Below are 18148 nucleotides of genomic sequence, written 5' to 3'. Positions count from 1 at the left end.
AGACTCAGCTCATAAGGACTTTCCTCGGAGCAGATCTGAGATCTTCAGCCGACAATCGCCACTGCCGCAGCAACTTCAGACATGGAGAGACATAGGCTGGAAGCTGACCACGATGACCCCTGAGATTCTTCACTTACCCACCTTCTTCCCAAAGTCACAGAAAAGGCCTAAACCAAGATCTAAACATGCCTGCCCATCCAGGAGGCTCCACTGCAAGCATATTACGAATGTTAAACTTGAGAAATAGCAGTGAAAAGAAAGATTGGGGTTGACCATACCTAAGCCACCCTCCCTCCTGGATAGATAGGCGATATTCCTCTTGATGAGGTTCAGTCTGTTCCCCCACAGCATCCGGAAGAACACACCATAGATCCTAGCACAGAGAGACACTGGCAAGATGCAGACAAAGCCGACATAAAAGAAGATCGGTATCAGGTAAGTTTTAATTGGATCAACCCTTTCCCTCAGAGATAACATCCATCTCTTCCAGCTGACCACCTTAGTATTGGCAACATCCAGATTGCCTTCCCAGTTTTTGAGGCCCTAATCGCCGGGTCCAAATTCAATGCCTAGTATCTTATTTTTTTTCTGGGGAACTGGAAAGGTGTCCAGGAGATCAAACCCCTCACCTTCCTCTCCCATCCAGAAAACTTCACTCTTTTCCTGATTGATCATTAAGCCTGATGCTACAGAGTACAGTGATGTCAGAGAGACGACCTCCTCCGCTTCATCTGTCCCAGTGACAATCACTGACACATCAGCCGCATAGGCAACAACCCTCAACGACGGCTCACCCGGGACTCCCACTGGTACCTCATACAACATGCCGCTCTCTAGTTTCCTGATGAAAGGGTGGATTGCAAACACATAGAGCAGGGGACTCAACCTCAAAGGACTGTCCAACCCAACCATTAACAAGAGGGAAGCTTTCTGCCTCCTTATACAAGACTTTTAACCAATAGCCAAAACCACCCGGCAGACCGTACTTACTAAGGAGCAACCACAGGTACTCATGGTTGACACGATTGAAAGCCTTTGCCTGATCCAATGCCAGTAAATACTTTCCCCGGACAGCTAAAACCACTGTGAAGGTGCTCCTACCCTGGATCGAACAGTGCCGATGCCAAGAAAGGAAAGACTCTGCTACTGACGATAGGGCCCAGAAAAGTATCTTTGCCAGCACCTTTCTATGGACATCAAGAAGGCCGATGGGGCGCCAATTTTCAATCATCGAAGGATCTTTACCTTTTGAAAGAAGAATCACAGCTGAGTGTCTCATGGAAGGGGGAAGCATCCCCGCAGCAAGGCAACTGTTTAAAACCTCTACCAAATGTGGGGCCAGAATAGACTTAAAGGCTTTGTAAAACTCAGCCGTCAGACCATCCGGGTGACTTTTTGATGGCAAGCTGTACAGTTGCCCTCATCACCTCTTCAAAACTGTGATCTCCTCGGTCAAATTCATCAATGGGACATCTCCACCATTTAGACCTGGAGTAGAGTTAAAAAAGCTCTCCATCTTGTCTCGGTCAAGCACTTTCCTCTCAAGAAGTTCAGCATAAAACGACCTCACGACCTCCAGGATCCCTGACCTGGACTTTGTCAAGGAACCTGAACTAGCTTTAAGGCCAACGACCGTCTTACAGCTACACCCTGTTTGCAGTTCTGGTAAGGGTCAGGCGAGTGGTATTTCCCATAGTCCCTCTCCAGAACCAAAGAGGCATGCTGATCTTATTGACACTTCCTGAGGAGGATTTTCATTTCAGACATTGCCCCAGGATCTCCTCCTCTTGAAACAAGAATATCCAGCTTCCTCCGCAAACGATGGTAGGTCATATATCTATCAAACTGCTTTTTATTGGCTAGGCCCCAGAAGAATCCAGCAATCCTCTTTTTGGTCAACTCCCACCACTCAGCCTTCCTGCTACAAAAGTCCAGGATGGTCACCTGTGCCTGAAAGAATTCCTCAGGAAATCCTCAGGATTGAGGACTCTGCTTCTTCCTCTATAACTCTCCTCTCCTGAAATACTCTGCACTGTTGGAGGACTTTGCTTCTTTCTCTAACTCTCCTCTCCTGAAATACTCTGCACTGCTGGAGGACTCTGCTCTTTCCTCTGTAACTCTCCTCTCCTGAAGGACTCTGCTCCATCCTCTATAACTCTCCTCTCCTGAAATACTCTACTCTGCTGGAGGACTCTGCTCCTTCCTCTATAACTCTCCTCTCTTGAAATACTCTACTCTGCTGGAGGACTCTGCTCCTTCCTCTATAACTCTCCTCTCTTGAAATACTCTACTCTGCTGGAGGACTCTGCCCCTTCCTCTATAACTCTCCTCTCCTGAAATACTCTGCACTGCTGGAGAACTATTCTGCAAATTACTGTTCCTCTTCTTTAAGCTCGGAGTGCCATGCCTCTGGACTCTCTCCTCTGACATCACATCTAAGCTGTAGCAGCTCAAACAGTTAAAGGATGCAGCGGTGACTCACGGGGATTTCAGAGCTGTTGAACGGTTCCAGGTGATGACTTGGACGCCATGAACAGCGAGCGCGCGGTATGAGAGAGGCTCAGACAGACTGCTGTTATGTTAAGGAGAACAATATGGCCATTTTCTAAGCTTAATGGTCAAAAAAAGCAAAGATTTTCAAAATCTCAATAGTATAAAAACACTAATTTGGGGAGAGGCTGGCATCGGCCAGCGCTTTTAGGACTGAACACATAACATGAACTCCAGGCTGACTCATGAACTGACTTTTATTTCAGATTACAGTAGATTCAGGTGCGCGGACAATTTATAGGATGCATAAAGAAGCCAAGAAAAGCGTTTGGCAAGAAAATATGGACGGCGAAAGCAGAAAGAGACACAAGGTGGGCTGCTTCCTGCAATACATACAGAATGAGTATCTGTAGCATGCTGCCACAGCTCCAAAGCTGCCATTTAGGGGTGATCGCTGTTCCATAGCTTTTACAGAGAACTTTGCAAGGTGGCAGGCCGGGGATAAAGAAAATTTCGTCCAGGTTTATTCCTCAGATCTGTGCAGAAATCCAGTGAGAGACTTCATGTAATAAAGACCACTCACAGCTGCTCTCTCTTCTTGTGCAGGGTGACTGGTCTGGTCTTCGCCCCCTCCTGTAGTTTTCTGCAAGCAGCCTGTAGTGAGTGGAGCCTGCTGGGCCCCTCCTACAGCTCTGCTCTCTCTCCTTGTGCAGAGGGGCTGGTCTGGTCTCTGCCCCCTCCCAAGGTTCTCTGCAGGCAACCTGTAGTGGGTGGAGCCTGTATGGGCCCTCCCACAGCTCTGCTCTCTCTCCTTGTGCAGGGTAACTGATCTGGTCTCCGCCCCCTCCTGTAGTTTTCTGCAGACAGTCTGTAGTGGGTGGAGCATGCTGGGCCCCTCCCACAGCTCTGCTCTCTCTCCTTGTGTAGAGGGACCAGTCTGGTCTCCGCCCCTCCAGCAGTTTTCTGCAGGAAGCCTGTAGTGAGTGGAGCCTGCTGGGCCCCTCCCACAGCTCTGTTCTCTATCCTTGTGCACAGGGACCAGTCTGGTCTCCACCCCCTCGTGTAGTTTCCTGAGGGCAGCCTGTAGTGGGTGGAGCCTGCTGGGTGTACAACAGTGATGTCACTGCTTTTTTACAAGGTAATATCTGGGTTTGCAAAGGCATTTAGTCTACAAGCAGGGACAAAAAAAAAAATAAACCTGAAAGAGGTTCTAACTGTTTTAGATTTCAACCCAATTCAACACGTTACAAAGTTTTGGCTGGAAATGCACCCCTCAGAGGAAGTGAGGGAGCAATGATAAAAGGAACTGTGCTCTGTTCAGGTTGTCTGAGGCTACTGAAATATGTCAGTTCCAGAATACAACATGCACAGGAAAAGCACATCTATGGACTAAACCAGAGGTCTCCAAACCTTCAAAATAAAGGGCCAGTTTACTGTCCTTCAGACTTTAGGTGTGGCAGACTTTGGTCAGTGGGAGTAGAAAATGCCTCAGCCTTGGCAATCAGTGGAAGTAAAAAAATTCAAATAGTACCTGTGGTCAGTAAGAGGAGGAATAGTGCTCCATTGTTGGTGTTAGTGGGGGGATTAATGCCTCATCATTGGTGTAAGTGGGGGGAATTATGCCTCATCGTTGGTCAGTGGATGGAATAGTGTCCCATTATTGGTGTCGATGGGAGGAATAGTGCCCCATCATTGGTGTCAGTGGGAGGAATAATGCCCCATTATTGGTGTCAGAGGGAGGAATAGTGCCCCATCATTGGTGTTCGTGGAAGGAATAGTGCCCCATCATTAGTGTCAGTGGGAGGAATAATGCCTTACATTGGTCAGTGGGAGGAATAGTGCCCTATCATTGGTGTCAGTGGAAGGAATAGTGCCTCATCATTGGTGTCAGTGGAAGGAATAGTGCCTCATCATTGGTGTCAGTGGGAGAAATGGTGCCCTATCATTGGTGTCAGTGGAAGGAATAGTGCCCCATCATTGGTGTCAGTGGAAGGAATAATGCCTTACATTGGTCAGTGGGAGGAATAGTGCCCCATCATTTGTGTCAGTGGGAGGAATAGTGCCCCATCATTGGTGTCAGTGGGAGGAATAGTGCCCCATCATTGGTGTCAGTGGGAGGAATAGTGCCCCATCATTGGTGTCGATGGGAGGAATAGTGCCCCATCATTGGTATCAGTGGGAGGAATAGTGCCCCATCATTGGTGTCAGTGGGAGGAATAGTGCCCCATCATTGGTATCAGTGGGAGGAATAGTGCCCCATCATTGGTGTCAGGAGGAGGAATAGTGCCCCATCATTGGTGTCAGCGGGAGGAATAGTGCCCCATCATTGGTGTCAGTGGGAGGAATAGTGCCCCATCATTGGTGTCAGTGGAAGGAATAGTGTCCCATCATGGTGTAAGTGGGAGTAATATGCCTTGTAACCAAGTGAGGAGTGGTGCTCCAAAGGCCAAATAAAGGCAAGCAAAGGGGAGCGATTTCGGGTGCGTGTGCCCACAGGATCACTACCGACCTGCTGCCATATACCTGCAGCGGCTGGTCTGCAAGTGGTTAAACAATGATGACTTACAGTTGATGTGTTTTATGCTATAATACTGCAAGATCCTCTCAGCCCCGAGGTGTAGAATGGAGATGTAGAGATCTGGTGGTCTTCACTATGTCCTCAGAATCTCCAATCTACAATCACCATAAAGGGAAGGTGGTTGACTGTCAGCTCATAGTACAGCTCACCATACATCCCGCTCTTGTACTGCACAATAATCTCCATTTTATTTAATGCTCCTCAGACGTGTCCACATACATCAACCCATAACCCCGCAGCACACGCAGTGCCAGACTTCACATCTATAGAACACAGAACAAAGCCAAAGTTAGACTCGCTCTGCTCCAACTTTCTCTGAAACTTTTGTTCTCTGAATCTATATTACATATTGCTGGCAGAGTCAGGCGTACATCTGGATGCGCATATCTTACCATATAAGTAGCTGGATGTGGGTTCCACGTGTTTCCATGGGGAGAACTACGGGATCCTAGAGAACAGGTCAGGGTTAGGACTGGAAGATCTACTTGCTTGGTGACTACCAGTGTCAATGTGACTGGTCAAACCTGCCACAGGTCACATCCCCGGACCAAAAAATGTCGGGAGGCCCGGACTCTTTCTGTATAGGTAGCTTTGACTCATTTAAAGTGGTTGTAAACCCCTCACACGTGACCCCGGAGAAGATCCAGCCATCATATTTTTGGTTGGTGTACTGCTTGGTGCAGACGGCACGGTGTGACCCCCTGGCTGTGGTTCCTGAGCTATGACATCCCCACATTTCTAAAGTAAGTTTGGATACAGTGTTACAGAACAATTCCTGCCCATGACACCCAAAGTGGTGGTAAAAGTGAACTAACCCTTTAAGGAGGAAAGGGTTGCCTTCAGGTGAGCTTACTCTCTGTTTGTGCATTGCTATATATCAGGGGTAATGAATTAAAATTCAAGGAGGTCCGGTCGCTAAATTTTTCTTTGGGCCGAGGTCCGAATCTGAAGTCTGTGCTATGACTCAGAAAGATGTGCAAAACAAAAACGTGTCCGTCAGCGTTGCTCTTAACATAAAATATGCCCATTTGAGTGCCCCTTAACATAAAATGTGTCCATCAGCGTGACTCTTAACATAAAATAAGGGGCATGCTGATGGGCACATTTTATGTTAGGGGGCACTCTGATGGGCACATTTTATGTTAGGGGGCACGCTGATGGGCACATTTTATGTTAGGGGGCACGCTGATGGGCACATTTTATGTTAGGGGGCACTCTGATGGGCACATTTTGTTAGGGGGCACACTGATGGGCAAAACAAAACGTGTCCATCAGTGTTGCTCTTAACATAAAATTTGCCCATCGGCGTGACCCTTCGCATAAAATTTGCCCATCAGCGTGCCCCCTAGCATAAAATTTGCCCATCGGCGTGACCCTTTGCATAAAATTTGCCCATCAGCGTGACCCTTAACATAAAATATGCCCATTAGAGTGCCCCTTAACATAAAAAATGCCCATCAGCGTGACCCTTAACATAAAATATGCCCATTAGAGTGCCCCTTAACATAAAAAATGCCCATCAGCGTGACCCTTAACATAAAATATGCCCATTAGAGTGCCCCTTAACATAAAAAATGCCCATCAGCGTGACCCTTAACATAAAATATGCCCATTAGAGTGCCCCTTAACATAAAAAATGCCCATCAGCGTGACCCTTAACATAAAATATGCCCATTAGAGTGCCCCTTAACATAAAAAATGCCCATCAGCGTGACCCTTAACATAAAATATGCCCATCAGCATGACCCTTAACATAAAATAAGGCGCAAGCTGATGGGCACATTTTATGTTAGGGGGCACTCTAATAGGCATATTTTATGGGGCACTCTAATGGACACAAATGTGTGCCCCTTAACAAAATATGCCCATCAGTCTGCATTTTATAAAACTGTGCCCCACATACCTTTGGGAGCGGAAAATGCGGGAGCCAGGAGCAGCGAACATCAGGGGGGCAGGGCGTGCATGTGATGTCCCGCCCCAGTTCGCGGCTAGGCTGAGTGTAAGAGTCAGGAGCCGCAGTTAGGAGCAGGGGGGCGGGGCACGCACGTGACGTCATGCCCCAACTCGCGGCTGGCTGGGAGGGAGCCAAAGAAAGAAGCAGGGGGCGGGGCGCACACACGGAATGTCACTGGTTGCTGGGACACCAAATGATACACAGAGATAAAACAAATCCTCCTACGTAAGTTGTACCTGTTTATCTGCAGCCCTCTCTGCTCTACTTCCTTTAAAGGCCAGAATTTATGCAGCTTGTCTGAGCTTTCAGAAAAAGTGGACGGAGGGCTAAAGTTACACTCGGGGGTAACGGGCTACTTTCGGCCCAGGGGGCAAGTACAAACCAGAGGACCATGGTACAGCAACTTAGCCCCCCTCTCACTCTCCCTCTTCCCGGCCTCCTCCTGACCTCCATTCCAGGCTGAAACTCCGCTCCAGGTACTCTCTACCCACCAGCTGAATCAGAGTTCCCAACCTGGCCAGCGGAGGCTGATAGGGGGAGCTGGGAAAGCTTGGTCGGGGCTGGCCGGGGGAGGAGAGTCTCCAATGGGGCATGGAACCGGCCTCTGCTCAGACACAGTCTACACCAGGGGTACTCAAATGTAAACTTGAAAGGTCCACTTACAAATTTTCCATTCAGTCCGAGGTCCGGAAAAGTGACCGTCAAATTCCAAATACAGAACGCCAACAACAAAAAAAGGCATTCCCCAAAACTTGCCCCCATCCAATGCAGAGCGACCATTGTGCGTGCCCCCATTAATGAAAAGCAACCAGTGTGCATGCCCCCATTAATGCAGAGTGACCATGTGCGTGCCCCCATTAATGCAGAGCGACCATGTGCGTGCCCCCATTAATGCAGAGTGACCGTGTGTGCCCCCATTAATGCAGAGCGACCATGTGTGTGCCCCCATTAATGCAGAGCGTGTCCCCATTAATGCAGAGCGACCATGTGCGTGCCCCCATTAATGCAGAGCGACCATGTGTGTGCCCCCATTAATGCAGAGGGTGTCCCCATTAATGCAGAGCGACCATGTGTGTGCCCCCATTAATGCAGAGCGACCATGTGTGTGCCCCTATTAATGCAGAGCGTGTCCCCATTAATGCAGAGCGACCATGAGCGTGCCCCCATTAATGCAGAGTGACCATGTGCGTGCCCCCATTAATGCAGAGTGACCATGTGCGTGCCCCCATTAATGCAGAGCAACCGTGTGTGTGCCCCCATTAATGCAGAGTGACCAGTGTGTGTGCCCCAAATAATGCAGAGTGACCAGTGTGTGTGCCCTCAATAATGCAGAGTGACCAGTGTGTGTACCCCCAATAATGCAGAGTGACCAGTGTGTGTGCCCTCAATAATGCAGAGTGACCAGTGTGTGTGCCCCCAATAATGCAGTGACCAGTGTGTGTGCCCCCAATAATGCAGTGACCAGTGTGTGTGCCCCCAATAATGCAGTGACCAGTGTGTGTGCCCCCAATAATGCAGAGTGAAAAGTGTGCGTGCCCCCAATAATGCAGAGTGACCAGTGTGTGTGCCCCCAATAATGCAGAGTGACCAGTGTTTGTGCCCCCAATAATGCAGAGTGACCAGTGTTTGTGCCCCCAATAATGCAGAGTGACCAGTGTGCTTGCCCCCAATAATGCAGAGTGACCAGTGTGCGTGCCCCCAATAATGCAGTGACCAGTGTTTGTGCCCCCAATAATGCAGTGACCAGTGTGCGTGCCCCCAATAATGCAGAGTGACCAGTGTTTGTGCCCCCAATAATGCAGTGACCAGTGTTTGTGCCCCCAATAATGCAGTGACCAGTGTGCGTGCCCCCAATAATGCAGAGTGAAAAGTGTTTGTGCCCCCAATAATGCAGTGACCAGTGTGCGTGCCCCCATTAATCTGGACCGCCGAGGTCTGCTTCCTTCTGTCATCAGCGGGGGGGGGGTTAGAATTGAGAGGATCGGAGTGGCTGTGTTTAGCGCTGCATGATTACAAAAAGCCGAGTACAAGTTCTTCTTACCCGACGGAGAGGATGTCCTACAAAGTCCCGCCTCCTGGACACTGGCTCCTATGATAGACGTCACCAGTGTTCTGTCTATCATAGGTAACAGCCGGCCCAGGAGGCGGGACTTTGTAGGACATCCTCTCCGCCGCAGAAGAACTTGTACTCGGCTTTTTGTAATCATGCAGCGCTAAACACAGCCAGTCCGATCCTCCCGATCCTCTCCATTCTGTCCCCCGCTGAGACAGAAGGAAGCAGACCGCTTCGGCGGTCCAGATTTTAATCCGTGTGGGTCCGGAGGCGGCCCGGAGTCCGCCTATTGAGGACCCCGGGTCTACACCATCCATGCTGGGTTGAGGGGGGGGGGGGGGGGAGGCCTACGCTCTGTCCTTGTCTTCATCCTACACTCAGTAGTTCAGCAGTGGGGACTTTTTACTTCTCTTCACTAGGAATCCTTTAGGCATGTCTATGGCAGAAGCGGAGCAGCCTTTTTATGGGGCATCAGCGCAGCCCAGGGGGCAATTTCCCCCCTGCCCCCCAGCCCAGTCCTCCCCTGGTTACACTCTGCAGAGCCTAATGAGCGCGGATTGGACGGAAGGGGTTCACCCCCCTTTAAACAGCACACAGAAACAGATCCAAGGCTTTCAATCAAAAGCTGTGTGCTGGACCTCCCTCCTGTGTCACCATTTTTCTCTTGGTGTCAGGAAAACTTGTCAGAAGTGACTCATGCGGATAAAGGAAGGAGGCAGCAGACAGAAATGATACTTAGTGCTCTGGATTGAAACAAGTACACACAATAGTGCAGTGTTTTTAAACCTTTTTTCAGTCAAGGCACTCTTTCAAATTATGGCGAGTCACGAGGCACCCCATTCTAAAATGTAAAAAGCTATTCCAATAGATTTTACACAATCCAGCAACATCCACAGGTAGGACAGTTAGAAGTGTTTTTTTATCTTCCAAAGCAAATACACTTTTGCACACTGGTACTGACTAGTTTTCCAATGTTTCTCTTCTCCCTTAATTTCTCTACATCAGTCAGCTAACGTCACCCCAGTGCTGAGGGAGACAAGCAGAGGATCAAACAAGGATGCTGTAAAAGCGACAGACATCATCCTTATCAACTGATGACATTATTGGTTGTTAGGATGCCAGTGTCTAGAAAGTCATAATGGTGTATAAAGAAAACTCACAGCTTTGTGTAACTAAAAGTCGGCCTTTAGGCTCTGTTCACACCTGAGCGTTTTTCAGCACGTAAAACACTCATCTCTAAAGTCTCAAAACACCCAACAAGCGAAATCCCATTCATTTCAATGGCCCCTGTTCACATATGAGCGTTTTGTTGCCTGAATCAAAACGCCTGAAGCTCAAAAAAGTACATGAGCTTCTTTTTTTTGCAGATTACAGGCGTTTTTGTTAGATGTCATTGTCTGCCTCCAAACACCTGCAAAAAACGCCTGAAAAACACCCCAAAAAACATCTGAAAACAATACGCTCAGACGGGAATGGAGCCTTATACACCTGCTGGCTTTATTACAATTTTTGATAAATTTTTAGGCATTTTGCCAAGGCACCCCTGAAGAAGCCTCAAGGCACCCCTGAAGAAGCCTCAAGGCACCCTGGTTGAAAAAGGCTGCAATCAAAGAGATGAGTATATATTTGGGGTTGCTGCTAACACTGAATTGCTTATCCTGAGCAAAAGAGTAGTATAACCGGTTCCAGACCGCCCACCACATATATACTGCGGCAGGCTGGCCGTCCTGCGTGAACCGACGTAGGGCAACATCGGTCACGGGGACTCCGATGCACGGGGCAGGTGGCTCCGATTGCCGCCTGACACCCACGATTGCTCCCCGCTGAGAGAGAAGGACGGTCAGCTATTGTAAGCACAGCTGACCGTTCTTCTCTCTGGAATGATCACAGAACCCCTGTGATCCTTCTATATAGGATCACCGGTCTCTGTGATCATTTCACAAGCCACGCCCCCATATAGTTAGAATCACTCCCCTAGGCTCCCATTTAACCCTTTCATCACCCACAGTGTTAACCCCTTCCCTGCCAATGTCATTATTACAGTAACAGTGCATATTTTTAGCACTGATTACTGTAGTAATGTCACTGGTCCCCCCCAAAAGTGTCAAAAATGTCAGTTAGGTGTCCGATCTGTCCGCCGCAATGTCGCAGTCCCGCTAAAAATCGCAGATTGCCGCCATTATTAGTAAAAAAAAAAAAAATAATAATAAAAATGACATTAATCTTTCCTGTAGTTTGTAGATGTGATAACTTTTGCGCAAACCAATCAAAATACACTTATTGCGATTTCTTTTTACCAAACATATGTAGCAGAAAACAAATTGGCCTAAAATGTTAAAAAAAATTTGATTTTTAAATTTTTTTTGGGAATGTTATATAGCAGAAAGTGACAATTATGTTTTTTTTCCCCCAGAATTATTGCTCTTTTTTTGTTTATAGCGCACAAAATAAAAAATCGCAGAGGTGATCAAATACCACCAAAAGAAAGCTCTGTTTGTGGGAAAAAAGGACATCAATTTTATTTGGGTACGGCATCGCACGACTGCGCAATTGTCCATTAAAGTAACGCAGTACCGAATCGCAAAATATGGTCTGGTCTTCAAGGGGGAAAATCTTCCAGACCAGAAGTGGATAAAGATGGGTATGGTAGTGTGGCGCTACCCCGCAAAAGATAGATTGTGTATAACAATTCTCAAAAAGCTATGTGGAAAATAATAAAGTGCAAATTGCAATATATAATAAACATCTAAAAAAAAAATGAATACAGTGAATAAAGTGCAACACAGGTATATAAAGTGATCGATGTGCTTAAAAAAACAGATGCACAAAATAAATCCAAATATATTGAATAGATGCAAACAGCAGTGATATGCAATACATGCAGAAAATAAAATAAAAATAGTAGGTGGTATGCGGTGGATAGCAGGGATCACCATTGGAAATAAAGTAAAGATGACAGCTGGTGGCTGGCAGTTTCCATGATCTTAGAGTGATTTAACCACAAAGGCTGATTACAGGCAAGAATTGAGGGGAGAGGCTAGTGAGCACTTTGGTGATATTTAAAAGGAAGAAGACCACCACATACCACCTACCATTTTTGGTGAAGGGATTTATTCACAATACAATTTTGAAAGGATATTTTGATACATGGACTTCTTATATTTTTTTTTTATAGAAATCATTTTTATTTTATTTTCTTAGTTTTTTACATGTATTGCATATCACTGCTGTTTGCGTCTATTCAATATATTTGGATTTTTGCACATCTGTTTTTTAAGCATATCGACCACATGTGTTGCACTTTATTCACTGTATTAATTTTTGATGATCATCTTTATATATATATATATATATATATATATATATATATATATACACATACATACATACACACACACACACACACATACATATATATATATATATATATATATATATACTCGCACACAGAGGTCCATAAACATTGGGACATTGACACAATTCTAATCTTTTTGGCTCTATACACCACCACAATGGATTTGAAATGAAACAAACAAGATGTGCTTTAACTGCATACTTTCAGCTTTAATTTGAGGGTATTTACATCCAAATCAGGTGAAAGGTGTAGGAATTACAACAGTTTGTATATGTGCCTCCCACTTTTTAAGGGACCAAAAGTAATGGGACAATTGGTTGCTCAGCTGTTCCATGGCCAGGTGTGTGTTATTCCCTCATTATCCCATTTACAAGGAGCAGATAAAAGGTCCAGAGTTCATTTCAAGTGTGCTATTTGCATTTGGAATCTGTTGCTGTCAACTCTCAATATGAGATCCAAAGAGCTGTCACTATCAGTGCAGCAAGCCATCATTAGGCTGGAAAAACAAAACAAACCCATCAGAGAGATAGCAAAAACATTAGGTGTGGCCAAATCAACTGTCTGGAACATCCTTAAAGAGAAAGAATGCACCGGTGAGCTCAGCAACACCAAAAGACCCGGAAGACCACGGAAAACAACTGTGGTGGATGACCGAAGAATTCTTTCCCTGGTGAAGAAAACTCCCTTCACAACAGTTGGCCAGATCAAGAACACTCTCCAGGAGGTAAAAAAAAAAAAAAAAGAAGGCCAGATTAGAGTTTGCCAAACAACATCTAAAAAAGCCTTCACAGTTCTGGAAGAACATCCTATGGACAGATGAGACCAAGATCAACTTGTACCAGAGTGATGGTAAGAGAAGAGTATGGAGAAGGAAAGGAACTGCTCATGATTCAAAGCATACCACCTCATCAGTGAAGCATGGTGGTGGTAGTGTCATGGCGTGGGCATGTATGGCTGCCAATGGAACTGGTTCTCTTGTATTTATTGATGATGTGACTGTTGACAAAAGCAGCAGGATGAATTCTGAAGTGTTTCAGGCAATATTATCTGCTCATATTCAGCCAAATGTTTCAGAACTTATTGGACGGCGCTTCACAGTGCAGATGGACAATGACCCGAAGCATACTGCGAAAGCAACCAAAGAGTTTTTTAAGGGAAAGAAGTGGAATGTTATGCAATGGCCAAGTCAATCACCTGACCTGAATCTGATTGAGCATGCATTTCACTTGCTGAAGACAAAACTGAAGGGAAAACGCCCCAAGAACAAGCAGGAACTGAAGACAGTTGCAGTAGAGGCCAGCCAGAGCATCACCAGGGATGAAACCCAGCGTCTGGTGATGTCTATACGTTCCAGACTTCAGGCTGTAATTGACTGCAAAGGATTTTCAACTAAGTATTAAAAAGTGAAAGTTTGATTTATAATTGTTAATCTGTCCCATTACTTTTGGTCCCTTAAAAAGTGGGCAGCACATATACAAACTGCTGTAATTCTTACACCGTTCACCTGATTTGGATGTAAATACCCTCAAATTAAAATTGAAAGTCTGCAGTTAAAGTACATCTTGTTTGTTTCATTTCAAATCCATTGTGGTGGTGTATAGAGCCACAAAGATTAGAAATGTGTCCCAATATTTATGGACCTGACTATATATATATATATATATATATATATATATATATATATATATATATATATATATATATATATATATATATATATATATATATATATTGCAATCTGCACTTTAATTATTTTCCACATAGCTTTTTGAAAATCATTATACACAATCTAGCTTTTGTGGGGTAGCACCACACTACCATACCCATCAGTAAACTGATCTTTTCGAGATCTGTAGCCTAGCAGTCTCAGGTGAGCAAGCTGTACATTTCCCTGTGCAACCCATAGGCCTCAGGCTTTAATACACTGCAACACTTCAGAAATTACTATCATGTTGAAAATCAGTAGAATCACTAACAACTATCTGACTGTTTATGGATATGAGGATTATGCACTTAGCTCAGGCCCGGTTTCTGTTCATAATGCTCTGTGTCTATCATGTTTTTTGCAATATTAGCTGGAGGGGCAGGTGTTTAGGCAGCTTATAAAAGAACTGTAGCCAGGCTACAGACTTTTTAACATTTAGATATTCTTAACAAGCAGTAATACGCTTTAAAAACAAGAGCCTAGTGACCTCTGTAGCTGCAAGTACTGTGGAACAATTTATCCTCAAAGTTTACAAGAAACGTCATTCAAGTCAGGTGTAGTACGGGTCTATATTCATAAATGGTTTACAAAGAACTTGATATTAGTTGTTATTAACTATGACAGGTAATAAGGTCATCACTTCTGTGTATATATATATTATATTATATTATATATATATATATATATATATATATACACACACTGTATTCCATCTTTACTCGAAACGAAGTAAATCTTTTTATTACTTTACTACTTGTGTGTGGTCTTAATTATTGTACTTCATCCACAAATCTGAAAGGGTAAATATATTGAACCTGCCAATAAATGAATATATGTAACATGAAAATTAACCCTTTGTTACATCAGGTGTCAGCAAAATTGCTCTCCACTCTTCCTATGCACCTTGCTTTGTGTTTAATTACTTAGATTGCTGGCAGGATGCCAAATCACTGCTGAGACGGGGGAGCAGAGCTGTTAAAAAGTGTAGCCCCCTCCCCCTAAACAGGGGGCTACTATGTCAATTTAGTTAATGGCTGGGCTGTAGTTAGCTCTGATTGATTGCTTAGTTTTTCACCTGTTTTTTCCCCAAGTTTCAAGTGGATGTAAACCCTCACATATACCCAGCCTCAGATATTACACAGAGATGAAACAAATCTCCCTACATAAGTTTTACATGTATATCTGCAGTCTTCAGCTTTCTACACTCTTTAGAAAGTGAAGATCGTGTTAGAAATCTTGTTCACTCCATCAGCACTGGGTGTGGAGTCTGGGCTAACACTGTGTGTGAGCTGATTGGAGGAAAGGCACATACCCTCTTCACATACGCAGAGGAACGAAGGAACATGCAAAGATACAGTCTGAATAGACCAGCTCTCTGCTTATCTATCTCTAAGTTCCCTCCCTGACACAAATTTCCTGCTGCTTTTATCTCATGTTTCAGAGAGCTTGTCAGAAGTTATCATGCTGATAACAGAGGAATGGAGCAGCAGAAAGACACGGGACTTAGAGCTTTGGAGCAAGATATGTTAACACTACAGATATACAGTATCTCACAAAAGTGAGTAAACCCCTCACATTTTTGTAAATATTTTATTATATCTTTTAATGTGACAACACTGAAGAAATTATACTTTGTGTGTTACATTTTGAAATAATGCTGTTTTTGTTAAGCCAAAGATGATTTAAAGAGTCATTGTAATCATTTGATGAAGATTTTTGTTTTGTTTGTTCACTTTGCCACATTCCAATAAAAAAGAAAAAAAAAAATATGAATTTGAATGTTTAGAATCGAAAAAAATCAGTAAATTCGAAGAAAATTAAAAAAAGGCATAAAACTAATTCCAAATATGAATCCCGAATACAAATTACACAAATCAACCAAATTGAATGAAACTAAATAACTAGATTAACTTATCTAAACAAAACGAAACACATTTTTTCATCATGCACATGTCCAGTTGTCACTCCTGCAATGCGCATGAGTGACGTCATCAAGGCTTGGCCAGTCAGACGGCCAGAGCACCTGAACCCGGAAAGAAGGCTGGGTGAAAATGGAAGTCCTGTTAGCGGTGACAATGTGCCTCTGGAGGGCTTCATTCTAAGGTAATAGCACATTATGCCATTGTCTTGCAGGTTTCTTTAAAAGGCGGTGGGTTACTACCACTTTAAATGCTCCCTCCCTGAACTCCAGAAACTTCTTCAAGAGGCAGGAGGAAAAAACTCCCAGCCAGTGAAGCCCTCAACATATCAAAAAAAAACAACCACTGCTCCTCTGGCTACAGCAGGAGTCAAAAACTAAAAATCGACCTGGCAGCCCAACTAGGAGGGTGCTACAATAGCAAACAATGTAAAATTTGTATTTGGTGTAGGTTTATGTCACCTACCTGCCCTCTTTTGGAAAGCCACAGGCCTGGATTCTGTAGCCAAGCCGTCGCTGGCTTGCTGGAGGGATGAAGCCTTGGGTGTCGTAGGAGCCTTCCATGCTGCTCTTCCACCAAGGCTGGCATCACTAGGAGATCGAAGCTGGCCTCCAGACTGGCTCATTTCATACTTAGCATCCTGGTTCCTCTTCTTCTCTTTCTTCAACATGCTGACTAATATATCTGAATATTGTCAATAGGAACATAGATTTTTAAAATAAAAATGTCTGCGTTTACTGAAAATTTTAGGAGCAATAGAAGACTATTCAAGTGAACCCAACACATTTCTAGAGCTGCAGAGTCGGAGAGGGATTTAGTATGTGGCCCATCTTACAGGAACAATTGCTGTTGAGCATTTGCCAGAATTGCAGCATGCTGTAATCTAATGTTTATTACAGTGAAAGCTTCCTTCTGAAAGATTAAATTATCACCTTATTTAATTTTACTCTCAGGATGACTCTTGGAGCCGAGTCTGAGTGCAGGGGCCCTATGAGGCTTGCTGCCTTGTCAATGCCTGTCCTCATGCTGATAACACATGCTGACTGCTGAGTGTGAAATAACAGAGCAAAGTGACTGCTAAACTCCCCAACGGCAGGGCTTTATTATGTGATCCTATAAAACCCACCATGCAGCTAGAGCTATCAGCGAGAGGTTGGTTAGTGGACACTGTGGCCAGTGGTGGACATCATGAGCTTCCCCTCCGTCCACCAACTTATGATAATCAGCACCAGAGTCATCTGCTAAGTGTGTAAATCTTTTTTTTTTGGCTAAGTGTGTAAATCTTAAAGAATTCCAGGTATGGAGATTTTTACATAGTCACATTGTTCCAGCTTGGAACAATTTATATATATACACACACATACACACACACCATACCTATGGAATCCCTCTAGAACAGTGGTCTCCATACTAAGTCCTTTTGCCTGCCTTTATCTGGCCCTTGGGGCACTATTCCTTCCTCTTACTAATACCAATGATGAGGCACCATTCCTTCCACTAACACCAACAGTTAGCCATAAATCCTCCTAAAGACAACAAGATAGCACCGCCCCTTCAAAAATATCAATTATTGGGCTTTATTCCTCCCAATGATACCAACAATGGGTGCTATTCCTCCCACTGACACCAATTATGGGGCACTATTCCTTCCACCGACACCAACGATGGGGCACTATTCCTCCCACTGACACCAATGATGGGGCACTATTCCTCCCACTGATACCAATGATGGGGCACTATTCCTCCCACTGATACCAATGATGGGGCACTATTCCTCCCACTGACACCAATGATGGAGCACTATTCCTCCCACTGACACCAATGATGGGGCACTATTCCTCCCACTGACACCAACAATGGGATGCTATTCCTCCCACTGACACCAATGATGGGGCACTATTCATCCCACTGATACCAATGATGGGGCACTATTCCTCCCACTGACACCAATGATGGAGCACTATTCCTCCCACTGACACCAATGATGGGGCACTATTCCTCCCACTGACACCAACAATGGAATGCTATTCCTCCCACTGACACCAATGATGGGGCACTATTCCTCCCACTGATACCAATGATGGGGCACTATTC

At 44.9% G+C, this 18148-nt stretch overlaps 1 protein-coding gene across 1 annotated transcript in view; it reads right to left on the bottom strand.

Annotated features, from left to right (window-relative positions):
* Window positions 1-18148, bottom strand: part of KIF6 (kinesin family member 6) — a gene marked incomplete at its 3' end in the record, with an annotated part of 381890 nt that overhangs the window by 189124 nt on the left and 174618 nt on the right. The window contains exon 13 of the mRNA XM_082251003.1: window positions 16520-16738. Coding sequence (XP_082107129.1) covers window positions 16520-16738 — 219 coding nt within the window. The remainder of the gene's footprint in view (window positions 1-16519; window positions 16739-18148) is intronic.

The sequence above is a fragment of the Pelophylax lessonae genome (genome assembly GCF_965119305.1).
Source record: "Pelophylax lessonae genome assembly, chromosome: 3".
Lineage (NCBI taxonomy): Eukaryota > Metazoa > Chordata > Amphibia > Anura > Ranidae > Pelophylax > Pelophylax lessonae.
The sequence above is the reverse complement of the archived record's forward strand: the minus strand, read 5'-3'. Positions and strand labels throughout refer to the sequence as shown.